We start from the raw sequence: 13,064 nt of genomic DNA, 5'->3' as shown, positions 1-13,064 counted from the left end.
GGGGAGGCAACTCCACGATCTTGTCGATGGAGATCAGGGGGGACGAAGGCTTTGCCATAGACGCCTTGTGAGAGAGGAAAGAAAGACCTTCAGAGTCGTCGTCTTCGTTCCACAAAGCCTAAAGTTTTGACCATGACGGTTTTTGAATTAGAAACCATTATTTCTTAGCCATGGATAGAAAACAGGGAACTATCATTATAAGCACAACATATGTTTGCCATGTAAAAATGTTAAGTTTGATCAACAACCCGATAAATGAAAAGAAGAGACAATTCGGTTGCAAATTGTGGGTTGCATGACAGGCTGTGAATTTAACATATTATCATTACATATCGGTGCCTGACTTGTGTTTTATTCTTTCTCAAGCAATGGATTAAATTCTGAAAATTTTAGAAATTTTTTAAAAGTTATTTTTTAAAAGATCCAGCATGTTGCCGGCATTTCATATTGATAATTGATCATAGCAGGAAGCAATGGAAAACAAATACCTAGTGCTGATACTAAGATCCAGAAAAAAAACAGAAGAGGACGAAGGAACTATCTTAAAAAAAACCTGGTGGGTAGTCGAGTGCAGCATGGCCCATTCTCTGCCGCACAGTTCTTTTTTTTAACACATTACAGACGCAAACGCTTATATACACGCGCATACACTCACCCCTATGAACGCACACACGCACACCCTACCCCTATGAGCACCTCCGAAAGACTGAGCCAACATATCATCTTGAAATTTACGAAGTCACCGTAGGCACCTCGGGAACGTCTCCTCCCACTTAATGCGCATCGCCGAAAATCCTAAAATAAATCCAGGAACATATGCGAGCACCAGGATTTGAACCTTGATGGGCTAGGGATACCACAGTCCATCTAACCATCCAACCACAGGTTGGTTTGCCTGCCGCACAGTTCAGAAGGTTGCCATCATGTTTCTCAAAAAAGAAGTGTTGCCACATTTTCTCTAACCTTTTTATTTTTATTAATTAAATTTTATACTGTAATAATAGAATTATGGGTTGAGGTCAGACCATCAGATGGTTAGCGACAGAACTGTGTTAATGAAAGTTTCACGGTTGTTTTATCTAACCCTTTAATTTTAATTTTTTTATTAATATAATTTAATAACATGATTACTTGTTGTGGTCCCGTAGCTCAGTTGGATAGAGTTTCCGTCCGATATGCGGAATGACATGGGTTCAATCCCCCATCGAGACGAGTCTTTTATTTTTTTTAAATTTAATTGCAGTTTTTTTAAGTATGCATCGAAAGCACGATTTGGGCTGAGCTGGGCTGGGCTGGAGAGGGACGAGGGGAAGAGGACCCTTACGCGCGGCCGAGCCATCACCTAGTTTAGAAGAGGAGAGCATGGGTCCCCTCCTGTTAGTGTTTCGTTTCCTCTCGGTGACTCGCCGAGCCGCCGTTGAGACTATCCTATCCCGTCGTCGATCTTCCTTCGGTTCCCAGCCAGGCTTGGACTGATCAAGGGGCGATCTTGCATCGCTACCCGGTCTTGGCCTAGTTAGGGTTTTCGGGAGGAGGAGAAGGCAAATAGGGTTCCGTCAAACCTGGTGATCGCTGTTTCGTCGGGTTAGGGTTTTGCGGTATGGCTAGCCGGGCGTCTGGATCGGGCGCGGAGGCAAGCGATGTTGAGTTGATGATGAAGAATCTGGGCATCACTGAGGATGACCTAGATGATGTGGTTTTCGAGGAGCAAGATGTACCATCTGAATCAGCGGTGCGGTGGATGGCCATCGCAAGAGTTCACACCCCGAAGAACTACAACCAGTATTGGTTCTTCCATAACATGAGGGCTGCCTGGGACCTTGCGCAGGAGGTAAAGATCCGTCCGCTCGAAGAAAATTTGTACACTATGCAGTTCTCGTGCCTCGGCGATTGGGAACGCGTCATGGCGGAGGGACCGTGGACCCTCAAAGGAAACGCGGTGGTGCTTGCTGAGTATGATGGGTTCACTAAGCCTTCAGAGGTGAATCTGGATATGCTGGATATATGGGCTCAGATACATGACTTTCCTGATGGGTACTTCCCAATGATCAAAGCACTAGCAGGGAAAATTGGGCAGTACATATACGCTGAACCAAAATCACAAGACTTTGAAGGCAACTTTGTACGGGTTAGGGTTAAGATCAATGTCCATCTTCCTCTAAAGAATGCAGTCTCCGTGGTGAAAGAAGGGAAAAGAAAAATCTTTCTGGTAAAATACGAGCGCTTACCCGACTGGTGCGCTGTTTGTGGCCACCTTGGACACCAGTTTAAGGAGCACGGTGATGGTGTTCATCCACCTGAAGCTCTGGTTTATAAGAATTTGCGGGCATCGTGGTTCAGAGGACCGGGCCGGGGAGCGGGAGAAGGAAGAGGGCGTGGCAGATCGGGTCGTGGCCGTGGACGAGGCCGCGTTTCTTCTCAGAGGAGTCAGGAGAGGTGGAATGAGCAGGAGTTTTCAGAGAATATGAAGGAAGTTATTGCAATGGATGATGCGGAAAATAACAGGAAAAGGGGCGCCCTAGTGGTGCTGGACCCGAGGGGTTCAGCTAGCTCTATGCCTGTTGCCCAACCAAGCAACCCTTTGCCTATGCAGCAGAGCCAAGATGTACCGGCGAGCTCTCCATCCAAGTAGGAACCAAAGAGGAACAAGCTTTCTCTACCAGCCCAAGACAACTCAATGGTGAAGAGTCTAGTGTTGACAATAAACAATGATGCACGTTTGGCGGGCTCCCACGGGGAGTCGCGCCATGCGCAATGAGTCTACTATGTTGGAACTGTCGCGGGGCTGGCAAACCCGCGACAGTTAGAGAGCTTCGTGATCTAACGAGGCAACTTGCCCCCTCTGTATTATGCATTGTCGAAACTCAGATAGAGGGCTCTCGAGTAGAGAATTTAGCAGGCTCATTAGGGTTTACCAATAGTTTTGCAATTAGTAGTTCTGGGAGAAGTGGTGGACTTGGTATCTTTTGGAACGATGAAATAAACCTAGTGGTTGATGGTTACTCCAAGTATCATATTAATGTTGTGATAGATGATCTGGCTCAGATAAAAACTAGGGTCACTTTCGTCTATGGGGAGGCCCAGGTAGTGGAGAGATATAAAACATGGGACATGCTGCGCAGCATTGTTGGTGCTAACGATCTGCCATGGGCGGTTATAGGAGACTTTAATGAGGTGTTATACTCACATGAGCACGACGGAGTGGCAAACAGAAGCCAGGCACAAATGGATGCATTTAGAGATGCGCTCGATACATGCGGTTTGTCAGATATAGGCTTCACTGGAATCAACTGGACGTTTGAAAAAAAGGTGGCAGAAGGAACTTACGCCAGGGTTCGTCTGGATAGATGCGTCGCTAATCCAGCGTGGTCTTTGGCTTTTCCAACAGCTATTCTGGAACATAAGCACACGGTTTCTTCTGATCATATTCCCATCTTCCTCCAGCTCAACATGCAACATGCAGTTCCACGGGGACCGAGGCAGTTCAGGTACGAGATGTGTTGGGAGCGTGACCCCATGCATGCGGAAGTGATTGGCGACGGGTGGGCCGCATAGAATCTGGACAACATCAGACCAGTGGAGCAGGTGCGACAAAAGCTGCAGCGTGTGTCGGGTGATCTCTCTGCATGGGATCGCGAGCACTTTGGGAATGTAAGACAGCAGATTGCACGGTTGCAGAAACAGCTACAGGAGTTGCGCGGCCTCCCAGGTAGATCCGGGCCAAACCACATGGAGTTAAAAATCACATAAAATCTAGTTGAGTTATATCATCGCGAGGAGATATTATGGCGCCAGAGGGCAAGGCTCGAGTGGCTGATGCATGGAGATAAAAACACGTATTTCTTTCATTTATGTGCAAGTAGAAGGAGACGGAAAAATCAGATTAGGGCTCTTTAGAAAGAGTCCGGTCAGCTCACAGAGAATAGAGACGAGATGGAAGCAATGACAACCGCCTTTTACAAAAACCTGTATAGCTCAGAGGGTGTACAGGATATGGAGAGTGTCCTCTCGACCGTACCATGCAAAGTAACGCAGGGAATGAATGACATGTTGAACGCCCCCTACACCCAAGCAGAAGTTAAAAAATCACTTTTCCAAATGTTTCCCACGAAAGCACCGGGCCCGGATGGTTTTTCGGCCCACTTCTTCCAACGCCATTGGGAGATCTGCGGAGATGATGTTACAAAAGCAGTGCTTGATATCGTAGAGGGCAAGGAATCAGCAAGAAGCATCAATGAGATAGTTTTGGTTTTGATCCCAAAGGTTAAAAATCCCACGTTGTTGTCACAATTCCGGCCGATCAGTCTATGTAACGTCCTCTACAAAATTGCATCCAAGGTAATCACTAATCGTTTGAAATCATTCTACCGGAGATCGTTTCAGAGGAGCAGTCAGCCTCTGTCCCAGGGAGATTAATAACTGATAATATTGTGACTGCTTATGAGTGCTTGCATTTCATGAAGAGGAACAAAGCAAAGAAACATCAATCATGCGCTTTGAAACTTGATATGATGAAAGCTTATGACAGGGTAGAATGGGAGTATCTACAAGCAATCATGTTGAAACTTGGTTTCTCTCAGAGGTGGGTGGATATTGTCATGGGACTGGTATCCTCAGTAACTTTCTCAGTTTAGTTTAATGGAAAGAGGTTGGAGGAGTTTACACCAACACGTGGGATCAGACAAGGGGACCCGATATCTCCGTACTTGTTCTTGCTAGCAGCAGAGGGCCTTTCGTGCCTGTTAAAATCAAGAAGTGAGTCATCCAACATGAGTGGTTTACAAGTGGCGGCCTCGGCACCTAAGGTGAATCACTTATTATTCGCTGATGACAGCCTGCTGTTCTTCAAGGCAAATAGTACGGGTGCTACCGAGGTGAACCTAGTCCTGGACAGATACTGCCAGGCCTCAGGGCAGCGTATCAACTACAACAAGTCATCGGTTTATTTCAGCAAAGGGGTTCCCGACAGTATCCGGACAGAGGTGAAAACGGTGTTGCAAGTTCCAAATGAGACCCTAAATGAGAAATATTTAGGTATGCCCTCGGATATAGCTTCATCTAAAAACGGTGCATTTAAATACTTGAAGGATCGTCTATGGAGCAAAGTGCAAGGGTGGATTGAGAGCACAATGTCTTCAGCAGGCAAAGAGGTTTTGGTGAAAGCGGTCGCCCAAGCAGTTCCGGTCTTCTCCATTTCCTGTTTCAAATTGCCACGAGGTTTGTGCGAACACCTCAATATGTTAATCCGGAAATTTTGGTGGGGAAGCAAGGAGGGAAAGCAAAAACCCCATTGGGTTTCGTGGAAGACTATGACCCAGCCAAAAGGAATGGGCGGTTTAGGCTTTAAGGATTTTGAACTTTTTAACTTGGCCATGTTAGCAAAGCATGCATGGAGGCTGTTGCAGGAGCCGGATTCTCTCAGCGCATGTATTTTGAAGAGTATATATTACCCGAACTGCTCAATCTTGGAGGCTTCATTGGGGAACCACCCAAGTCAGATTTGGAGGGCCATTATAGAAGGACGTGACACTCTGAAGATGGGCCTAATCAAACGCATTGGCATCGGAGAACCGACAAAGATTTGGGAAGATAACTGGCTTCCCAGAGAGTAGATGATGGAACCTTATGGGTGCGTTATTCAAAATCCTCTTATGCTAGTGTCTGAGCTTATAGATCACACATCCGCAAGCTGGGATAGAGAGAAGGTGGAGTCGGTGTTCATGCCGATGGATATTCAAATCATACTAAGCATTCCCCTATGCACTCGCAATATCTCTGATTTCTGGGGTTGGCACTATGAAAAGAATGGCTCTTTCTCGGTCCGCTCGGCATATCGCATGCTTGTAGCTACCAGGTCAAGGAGAGAGGCATGGCTTGAGAATACTTCGGGTCCTTCAAGCACTGCGACGGAGGAGAGATCTTGGAAGAGTTTGTGGAGTACGAGAGTGCTTGGCAAGGTGAGGATGTTCCTCTGGAGACTCTCAAAGCATTCGATCCCAACAAACGATGTCCGTGCGAGAAGACATATGACACACTCGAGTTCATGTGGCATGTGTGGGGCACCCGACTCGTGGAGACACTCGCTCATCGATTGCACGTCCTCACGGTGCACCTGGGCGCTTATGGATGGCGAACTTCTTCAAAAAATGACGTCAAATACCGAACCAAAGGCCAAGCAGTGGCTATTTTCTCTAATGGAACTATTATCACATGCTGAATTTGTGAAGATCTCGGTGATTCTTTGGGCTATCTGGGCAGCGAGGCAAAAAGCTATACACGAAGGTGTTTTTCAGAGCCCACATGCGATCATGTCCTTTGCAGAGAGGTACATTGATGAACTTGAGGTAATCAATGGAAAACAGGACCCGGTAAGGACTGAACCAAGAGTGGTACATAACAGCAACAGGAAACCCAAAGCACCTCCTAATGGCCATGCCAAAATTAATGTTGATGCGGGGTGCAGGAAAGGAAGCCGGGGAACAGCGGCAGCAATATGCAGAGATAACTCGGGTACTTTCCTTGGTAGCTCGGCTCTAGTTATCAGAGGTGTGGATGATCCGGCAACACTAGAGGCAATAGCGTGCCGGGAAGGTTTGGCGCTCGCAGCTGATCTTCACTTAAACCAATTTGTTGTAGCGTCAGACGCAAAGGAGGTGGTAAGTGCCATACATAACGACAGCAACTGCGCTTATGGAGCAATCATCAAGGAGATTAGAGTCCAACAATCTTCTCTTCATTGTAATTTTTGTTTTGAAGGCCGTTTGAACAATTTAGAAGCTCATAGATTAGCTAAGCATGCTCTTTCTCTGGGTCCGGGGCGCCACGTTTGGTTTGGCCAACCCCATAACCCGAATTGTATCCCACAACATGTGGTCTTTGATGAATAAAGCTTGGCTATTACCCTAAAAAAACCTAGTTTAGAAGAAGAAAAAAACCTGGTTTAGAAAGTACTCCCTCAGTCCCATAATATAAGAGCGTTTTTTACACTAGTGTAGTGTCAAAAAAGCTCTTATATTACGGGACGGAGGGAGTACATTCTGAACCCATGGCAAAACAATAACTCATTTCTCAATGCCAAAAAATTCTGAAAACAATTTCACACAGACAGCTTCACATTCTATGCACGTGCAGAAAGTTTTGCGGAAAAACAACTTTTTCTTTGACCTATGCAAAAAAGACACACAAAAAGTGTCGTGGAACACTATTTAGAAGCACTGAAAATTGTCTTTTTCAAGGATTCAAATAAAAAGAGGTTTTCCCACTATACTTTGTGCCGCGCACACATTATGTGAAGATGTATGCATGAAATTTTGTTTTTAATATTTGACATTTTAAAACACGTTTAAAATGCATTCTTTTAAAGCGGGTCATATGCACATGGGTTCGGGGGTCCTCACTCTACAAGTGAAGAATTTTTATTTGTGCTCTGTGACAATCCGCACTTCCCGAGATGCAAAGATCATCGTCGACACATAAGACATAAGACATAGGACGAAGAAGATGCGCTTGTGGCTATATCTTGCGAGATTTATCTAGCGGATTCGTGGCAGCTTCCTGTGGTTTCAAGTAATACGTGATTGCTGAGAGCTCAACAAATTAAGACCACCACAGCTTGGCCACAGGCCATCCAACAAATAAGTGACAAATTGCACCAAAAAGACGTGTTTTATCACTAATAATCTGTCTCTTGGCCACATTGTCCATAGTTTAAAGCCACAGACAGAAACAATGAACCCGGGTGGGGATTTACTTCCCCCGAAATTTCTTACTGCATAGAATAGAGAGATTCCACACCATCAATCTCAGGAGAGTGCATTTTCAAGACAACAACATCATCTCTAACAGCCAAAGATAGAGAAGGAGAAATCTCCACCAATCCATGCCACAAAACCGTCAACCGATCACTACAATTTCTCCTGATGGACAGTTTGAGCCGCACCCAACTCGGACGAACAAACGAACTTGAGTTTATGGCACAAGTACAAATAGGACGAAAGCGCATCCATCCTAACCAAACTGTTCAACACAACCAGCAGTGAATGAGGCTGAAGTTCACTTCAAATTCTTCCTGGGCAGAAAAAGTAAACCCAAGTCCTGACGCCATTCGGTTATATCGTTGTAGCATCAACAACTGCGCGTGAAGCTACATTAGATGCTGGCAGACGCCCCCATGCTGCACCATAAGAGACAAGGCTTCATAAGATGACACGATGACTAGAGAGTGCCCTCAAAATCATTTCATTTCTAGCTGTTCAAATAAGCAAAGTGATAGCAGGAAGCATCCACATCACAACATGATTCGATCTGGACCTACAATGCTACAACAAAATCGTATCTTTCATTTGGGCAGGCTCATGGGCAAATGCCAAATGCATACCTGGGACTAGGTTATCCTATCCAAAACACCACAAGGATGTTTGGGTTCCAGAGACCTATTGGCTCACAGCAAAGCTCCCATCACTTAGTTGCTTTGCTCTTGGCAATCTTATGGCCTGATCAGCAAAGCTTTGACTAAGGCTTACCAACTCGTAACACCAATCAGCGCAACATATAATAGACTAATAGAGCAGCCAATGAAACATAAATCTATACATCCACCATCAAATTCTTTGGTCAGCCGCCTAGTTAATCTGCCCAACGCCAATTCCACACAACTATTGTATCCTTGTCTCTGGCTTCTATCAACACAAAGACAAAGATGGCAGGAAAAATCACAGGCTACTCATGGTTGCCTACAATCACCAAGGTATGCAGCACGACTCAACATCTGAATGGTATAACAGCACAAAGAATGGGCTCCTACTTCCTAGTACTCCCTCCGTCCGGAAATACTCGTCACAGAAATGGATATAAATGGATGCATCTAAAACTAAAATACATCTAGATACATCCATTCCTTCGACAAGTATTTCCGGACGGAGGGAGTACATCTCTACAAGTCACCCAAAAACTAGACAAAAAGGAGCAGACATGCATACAGATATGTATCTACTTATGCAGAAAAATAGAAGAAAAAACTCTACATACTCTTTGACATTTAGGAATCACATACCACAGTAGGAACTCTCAGACTTAAATTATTCAACAATCTAAGCTATAAGCAATAATAGTAGTCGATGGTATGCGTAGCGTTCATGACTAAATGTGTGTGTCTGTACCTCCAGTGTAGAAACTCATGTAGAGACAAGGCTTCATAAGATGACATGATGAGTAGAGAGGAGCACACTGCTCTCAAAATCATTTCATTTCTAGCTGACCAAATCAACGAAGTGATAGCAGTAAGCATCCACATCACAACACGGTTCAATCTGGACCTACAATGCTCTAAGTACGCAACAACGAAATCATCTCTTTCATTCGAGCAGGCTCATGGACAAGTGCATGCCTGGGACTAGGTTATCCTATCCAAAACACTACACGGGTGTTTGGGTGCCAGAGACCTCTTGGCTCACAGCAAAGCTCTGATCACTTGACCGATTTGCAAACTGCTCTTGCCAATCTTAGGACATGATCAGCAAAGTTTAACTAAGGCTTACCGGCTAGTAAAGCCAATCAGCATAACATATAACAGCGCAGCCAATGAAACATAAATCACCAATTATACATCCACCATGGAATTCTTTAGTCAGCTGCCTAGTTAATCTGCCCAACGCCAATTCCACAAGACTACTGTATCTTTTTCTCTGGCTTCTATAGACACAAAGACAACATGGCATGAAAAATCACAGGTTACTCACGGTTGCCTATAATCACCCAGGTCTGCAGCACGACCCAACACCTGAATGAATAGTGCAACAGCACAAAGAATGGGTTCCTACTTCCTAACATCTCTACAAATCACCCAAAAAACAGAAAAATGCGAGCAGACCCACATACAGATATCTATCTAGGTATGCAGAAAAATAGAAGAAAAACTCTACATACTCACCGACGTTTAGGAATCACATATCACACTAGGAACTCTCAGACTTAAATTATTCAACAATCTAAGCTACAAGCAATATTAGTAGTCGATGGTGTGCTTAGTGTACTTGACTTAATGTGCATGTTTGGAAACAGTTATCTGTACCTCCAGTGTAGAAGCTCATGTAGGGCATGACCTTATTGATGTACCCTCGGTGCACCTTTTTGCCTTTGCCTGAACTGAGCTCCATTGTGTACAACCCAACCCTTGTCTTGAGGAAGATGACACAAACACCTTCTGCAAAACCAACCGCAGACACGTCCGACTTGTCCTCGAGGACAGGAAGAGGGAGCAATGGCCCGAGCTCGATGACCCTGCGTCGCGCCCATCCCGCAGCTCCTCTTGGACCAGCCTCCATTGTCCATAGGTAGAGTCTAGGCTTCACCACAGACGCAAACAGCAGCATGCCGTCCTCCAGCCCCATGAGGTCAAGGTACGGCTGCTGCTCCTGGTCCTCGACCTCAAGCGGCGCCGCGATCACAGATAGTTTTTTCTCACGCGTGTTGTACACCACGACACTGTCATCCTCCACGCAGGGGGCATAGACCGTATTCCCCACAACAGCACTGTGCCCCGTGCCATCGATGACATTCTCTTGCTCAACGGAGGTCACGTCGCTCCACTCGCGAGTAGCTGATGAGTAGACGGCGGCGTGGTTCATATACGTGTCCCCTTCCACGTCGGAGCCCACCAAGGCCACGAGGAATGGGCCGCCATGGCAATCACGGTGGTCACACCCATCCTTGGCACAGAGCACGGAAGCATTACAGGATATTTGCTCATTCTCGCGCAGGGAGTGCATTTCCTGCAGCAAATTCGACCAAATGATCTTGTAGCACTTGGGGTCGGCGCGAATTTCCCAGTGCTCGCCGGTGACGAGGTCGCAGACAAGGAAGTGCGCGTGGCTTCTAGGGGTGTAGAAGAGGGCGAGGCCGTGCCGGGAGTCGAGAGCGTGCCGGTGCTGGCGGTCGCGGGCGGCCAGCGGGGGGGAGGTCGCGGTGGGGAGGAAGTGGGAGATCCAGTGCTCCCCAGCTGGGCGGTCGTCGTAGAGGAAGCCCAGCATGGGCGGCGCACCGCGGCGCAAGCGGTAGGCGGGGGCGAAGCTGGGGTCCGAGACCATGCCCCGCCAGCTAATGCAGCCGGCGGCGGCGCGGACGAGGCACGCGGGGTCGTCCGCCGGCAGGCGCAGGAGAATCTCGCGCATGACGTCGTCTGGCAGCGGCGGCGTCGGACGGGAGCTGGGGGCGCGGCGCGGCGGAGGCGGACTCATCGCCATGGCCGGGGATTGGGGATTTTGTCGAGGGATTTGGTTTTGAAGTCGAGCGAGGCACCGCCGCGGCGTCGAGTTTTCCCTTTATTTATTTTTCCACATCTTCTTTTTGGGAGAGAGAGGCGCTGCGTGGTGGAGTTGGGTTTTCTGTGGGAAATGGGCTGGTACTGGGCTGCTGCATCTTGCGAATGGATCCAGGAGGAGGGAAAACCTGCTCTGTGTTATTATTATTTTTGCGGACGCTGCTCTGTACAAATTAATTGTAGATTTCACTAAATAAACCTAGAAGTTCTAGAAAAAAATTCCAAAGAAAATTTCTACAAAACCTATAAATGGAAAGAAAAAAATGTACAGAATGAACATAGCCATGGGTCTTTCCAAAAAATTTGCGACTCGAAAAAAAGCTACTCCCTCCGTTCCAGAATATAAGGTGTGTTGATTTCTGTGTAAATCAACCATTTGAATGTTTGACCAAGATTATAGAATGAAATGACAACATCTACAATACCTAATACATAAAATATGAAAGTATTTTTCATGATGGATCAAATGATATAAATTTCGTAGTGTGGATATTGATATATCATATATACCTAACAACTTCATCCCCACTAATTTATTTATCTCAACATGCAAGCGTGCCACATCGCCATACAATTATGGATGGGATAAATCCCACCTTAACATGCAATCATGAATGGGAAAAGACCCACCACCCCATGCAAACATGCATGGAAAAGACTGTTCATTTTATTATTCTACATGCAATAAACATTTTACCAATATACATAATCAAATAAAATAATTCACGTGTATCTTTAACTTTTGTTCGCGTGCAATTAATCTAAAATATATATTTCACACAATCAAATCTCATTGAAATATATTGCAACTCATTCCCGCAGCAACGCGCGGGTTTTTCTAAAAACTCGGTCAAATATGCACTCGTTTGACTTTTGAAAAAACAAATACACCTTATATAAAGCAACGGAGGGAGTACATTCTTGTCGAACATACTTATGTGTGAATATGAATACAAGAAGAAAATATGGCTTAGTCAATTTAAAAGTAGTTGTTTTCCTGCCAACTGTTGAGATTTGTCCAATCAAGATTTTCTTGTCCCATTTGCACTTATGGAAAATCATTTTCTTGTCAAAAGGCCAAAGGCTATATATTAAGTAGCACAAACTCAGAGACTTACAAAAAATAAAAATTATGTCTCAATATTCAGTGTGCCGAAGACTTCTTTCTCCTACAATAATTGATGGCGCGGCGACAAAGCTCGTTGATGCCTCTGGGCTCCGTCATAGCGGAGCAAACTTGTTGAAATCCAAGAGCTTTTAGAAGTAACGGTCGAAAAATCATCAATGTGCCCAGGAGACGGCGGCTGCCCGGAGAGGGCCTGTAGAACGACCTAGTCCGACCAGACAGTCGGGGAATACAAAATTCATACCATCTCCAGCTGGACTGAGTCTGGCTAAACTTTTGGGTCGAAACTGGAATTGGTGAACCAAAGACAAACCAGATCTGGGGACACAATCCTCTATACACCCCCAACGATACGGCGAAGCATCATCGGAACGAGGACGAGAGACCTTATTCCATGCCAACCACCAATCGCAGACAAATCTAAATTTATTCCTAACACTACCGCCACCAGAACCAAGCCGTTATTTCTCAAGACACTTGGTAAAGCTTGCAACGTGGCCCTTCCAAGTCGCGCCGCTGCACCATGTTCTTGCTAAAAAAAATATAGCTCAAACACCGACAGTTCCACTGATTCCTTCTTTGGCCAATGGCCATCCAAACCAAGGCCCCACACCAAGTCTA

General features: G+C 45.8%; 1 protein-coding gene across 1 annotated transcript; it reads right to left on the bottom strand.

Moving 5' to 3' along the window:
* Positions 1–7,729: 7,729 nt before the first annotated feature.
* On the bottom strand, positions 7,730–11,281 carry LOC123100292 (uncharacterized). Its single transcript, XM_044522236.1, has 2 exons — positions 10,070–11,281; positions 7,730–8,173 (listed from the first exon to the last, which is right to left on the bottom strand). The coding sequence occupies exons 1-2, from the start codon at positions 11,238–11,240 to the stop codon at positions 8,109–8,111; spliced, it is 1,236 nt and encodes a 411-aa protein (XP_044378171.1). The 5' UTR covers positions 11,241–11,281; the 3' UTR covers positions 7,730–8,108.
* Positions 11,282–13,064: the final 1,783 nt, after the last annotated feature.

The sequence above is a fragment of the Triticum aestivum genome, chromosome 4D (assembly GCF_018294505.1).
Source record: "Triticum aestivum cultivar Chinese Spring chromosome 4D, IWGSC CS RefSeq v2.1, whole genome shotgun sequence".
NCBI classification, from domain to species: Eukaryota; Viridiplantae; Streptophyta; class Magnoliopsida; order Poales; family Poaceae; genus Triticum; species Triticum aestivum.
This window is presented reverse-complemented; position numbering and strand designations above follow the sequence as displayed.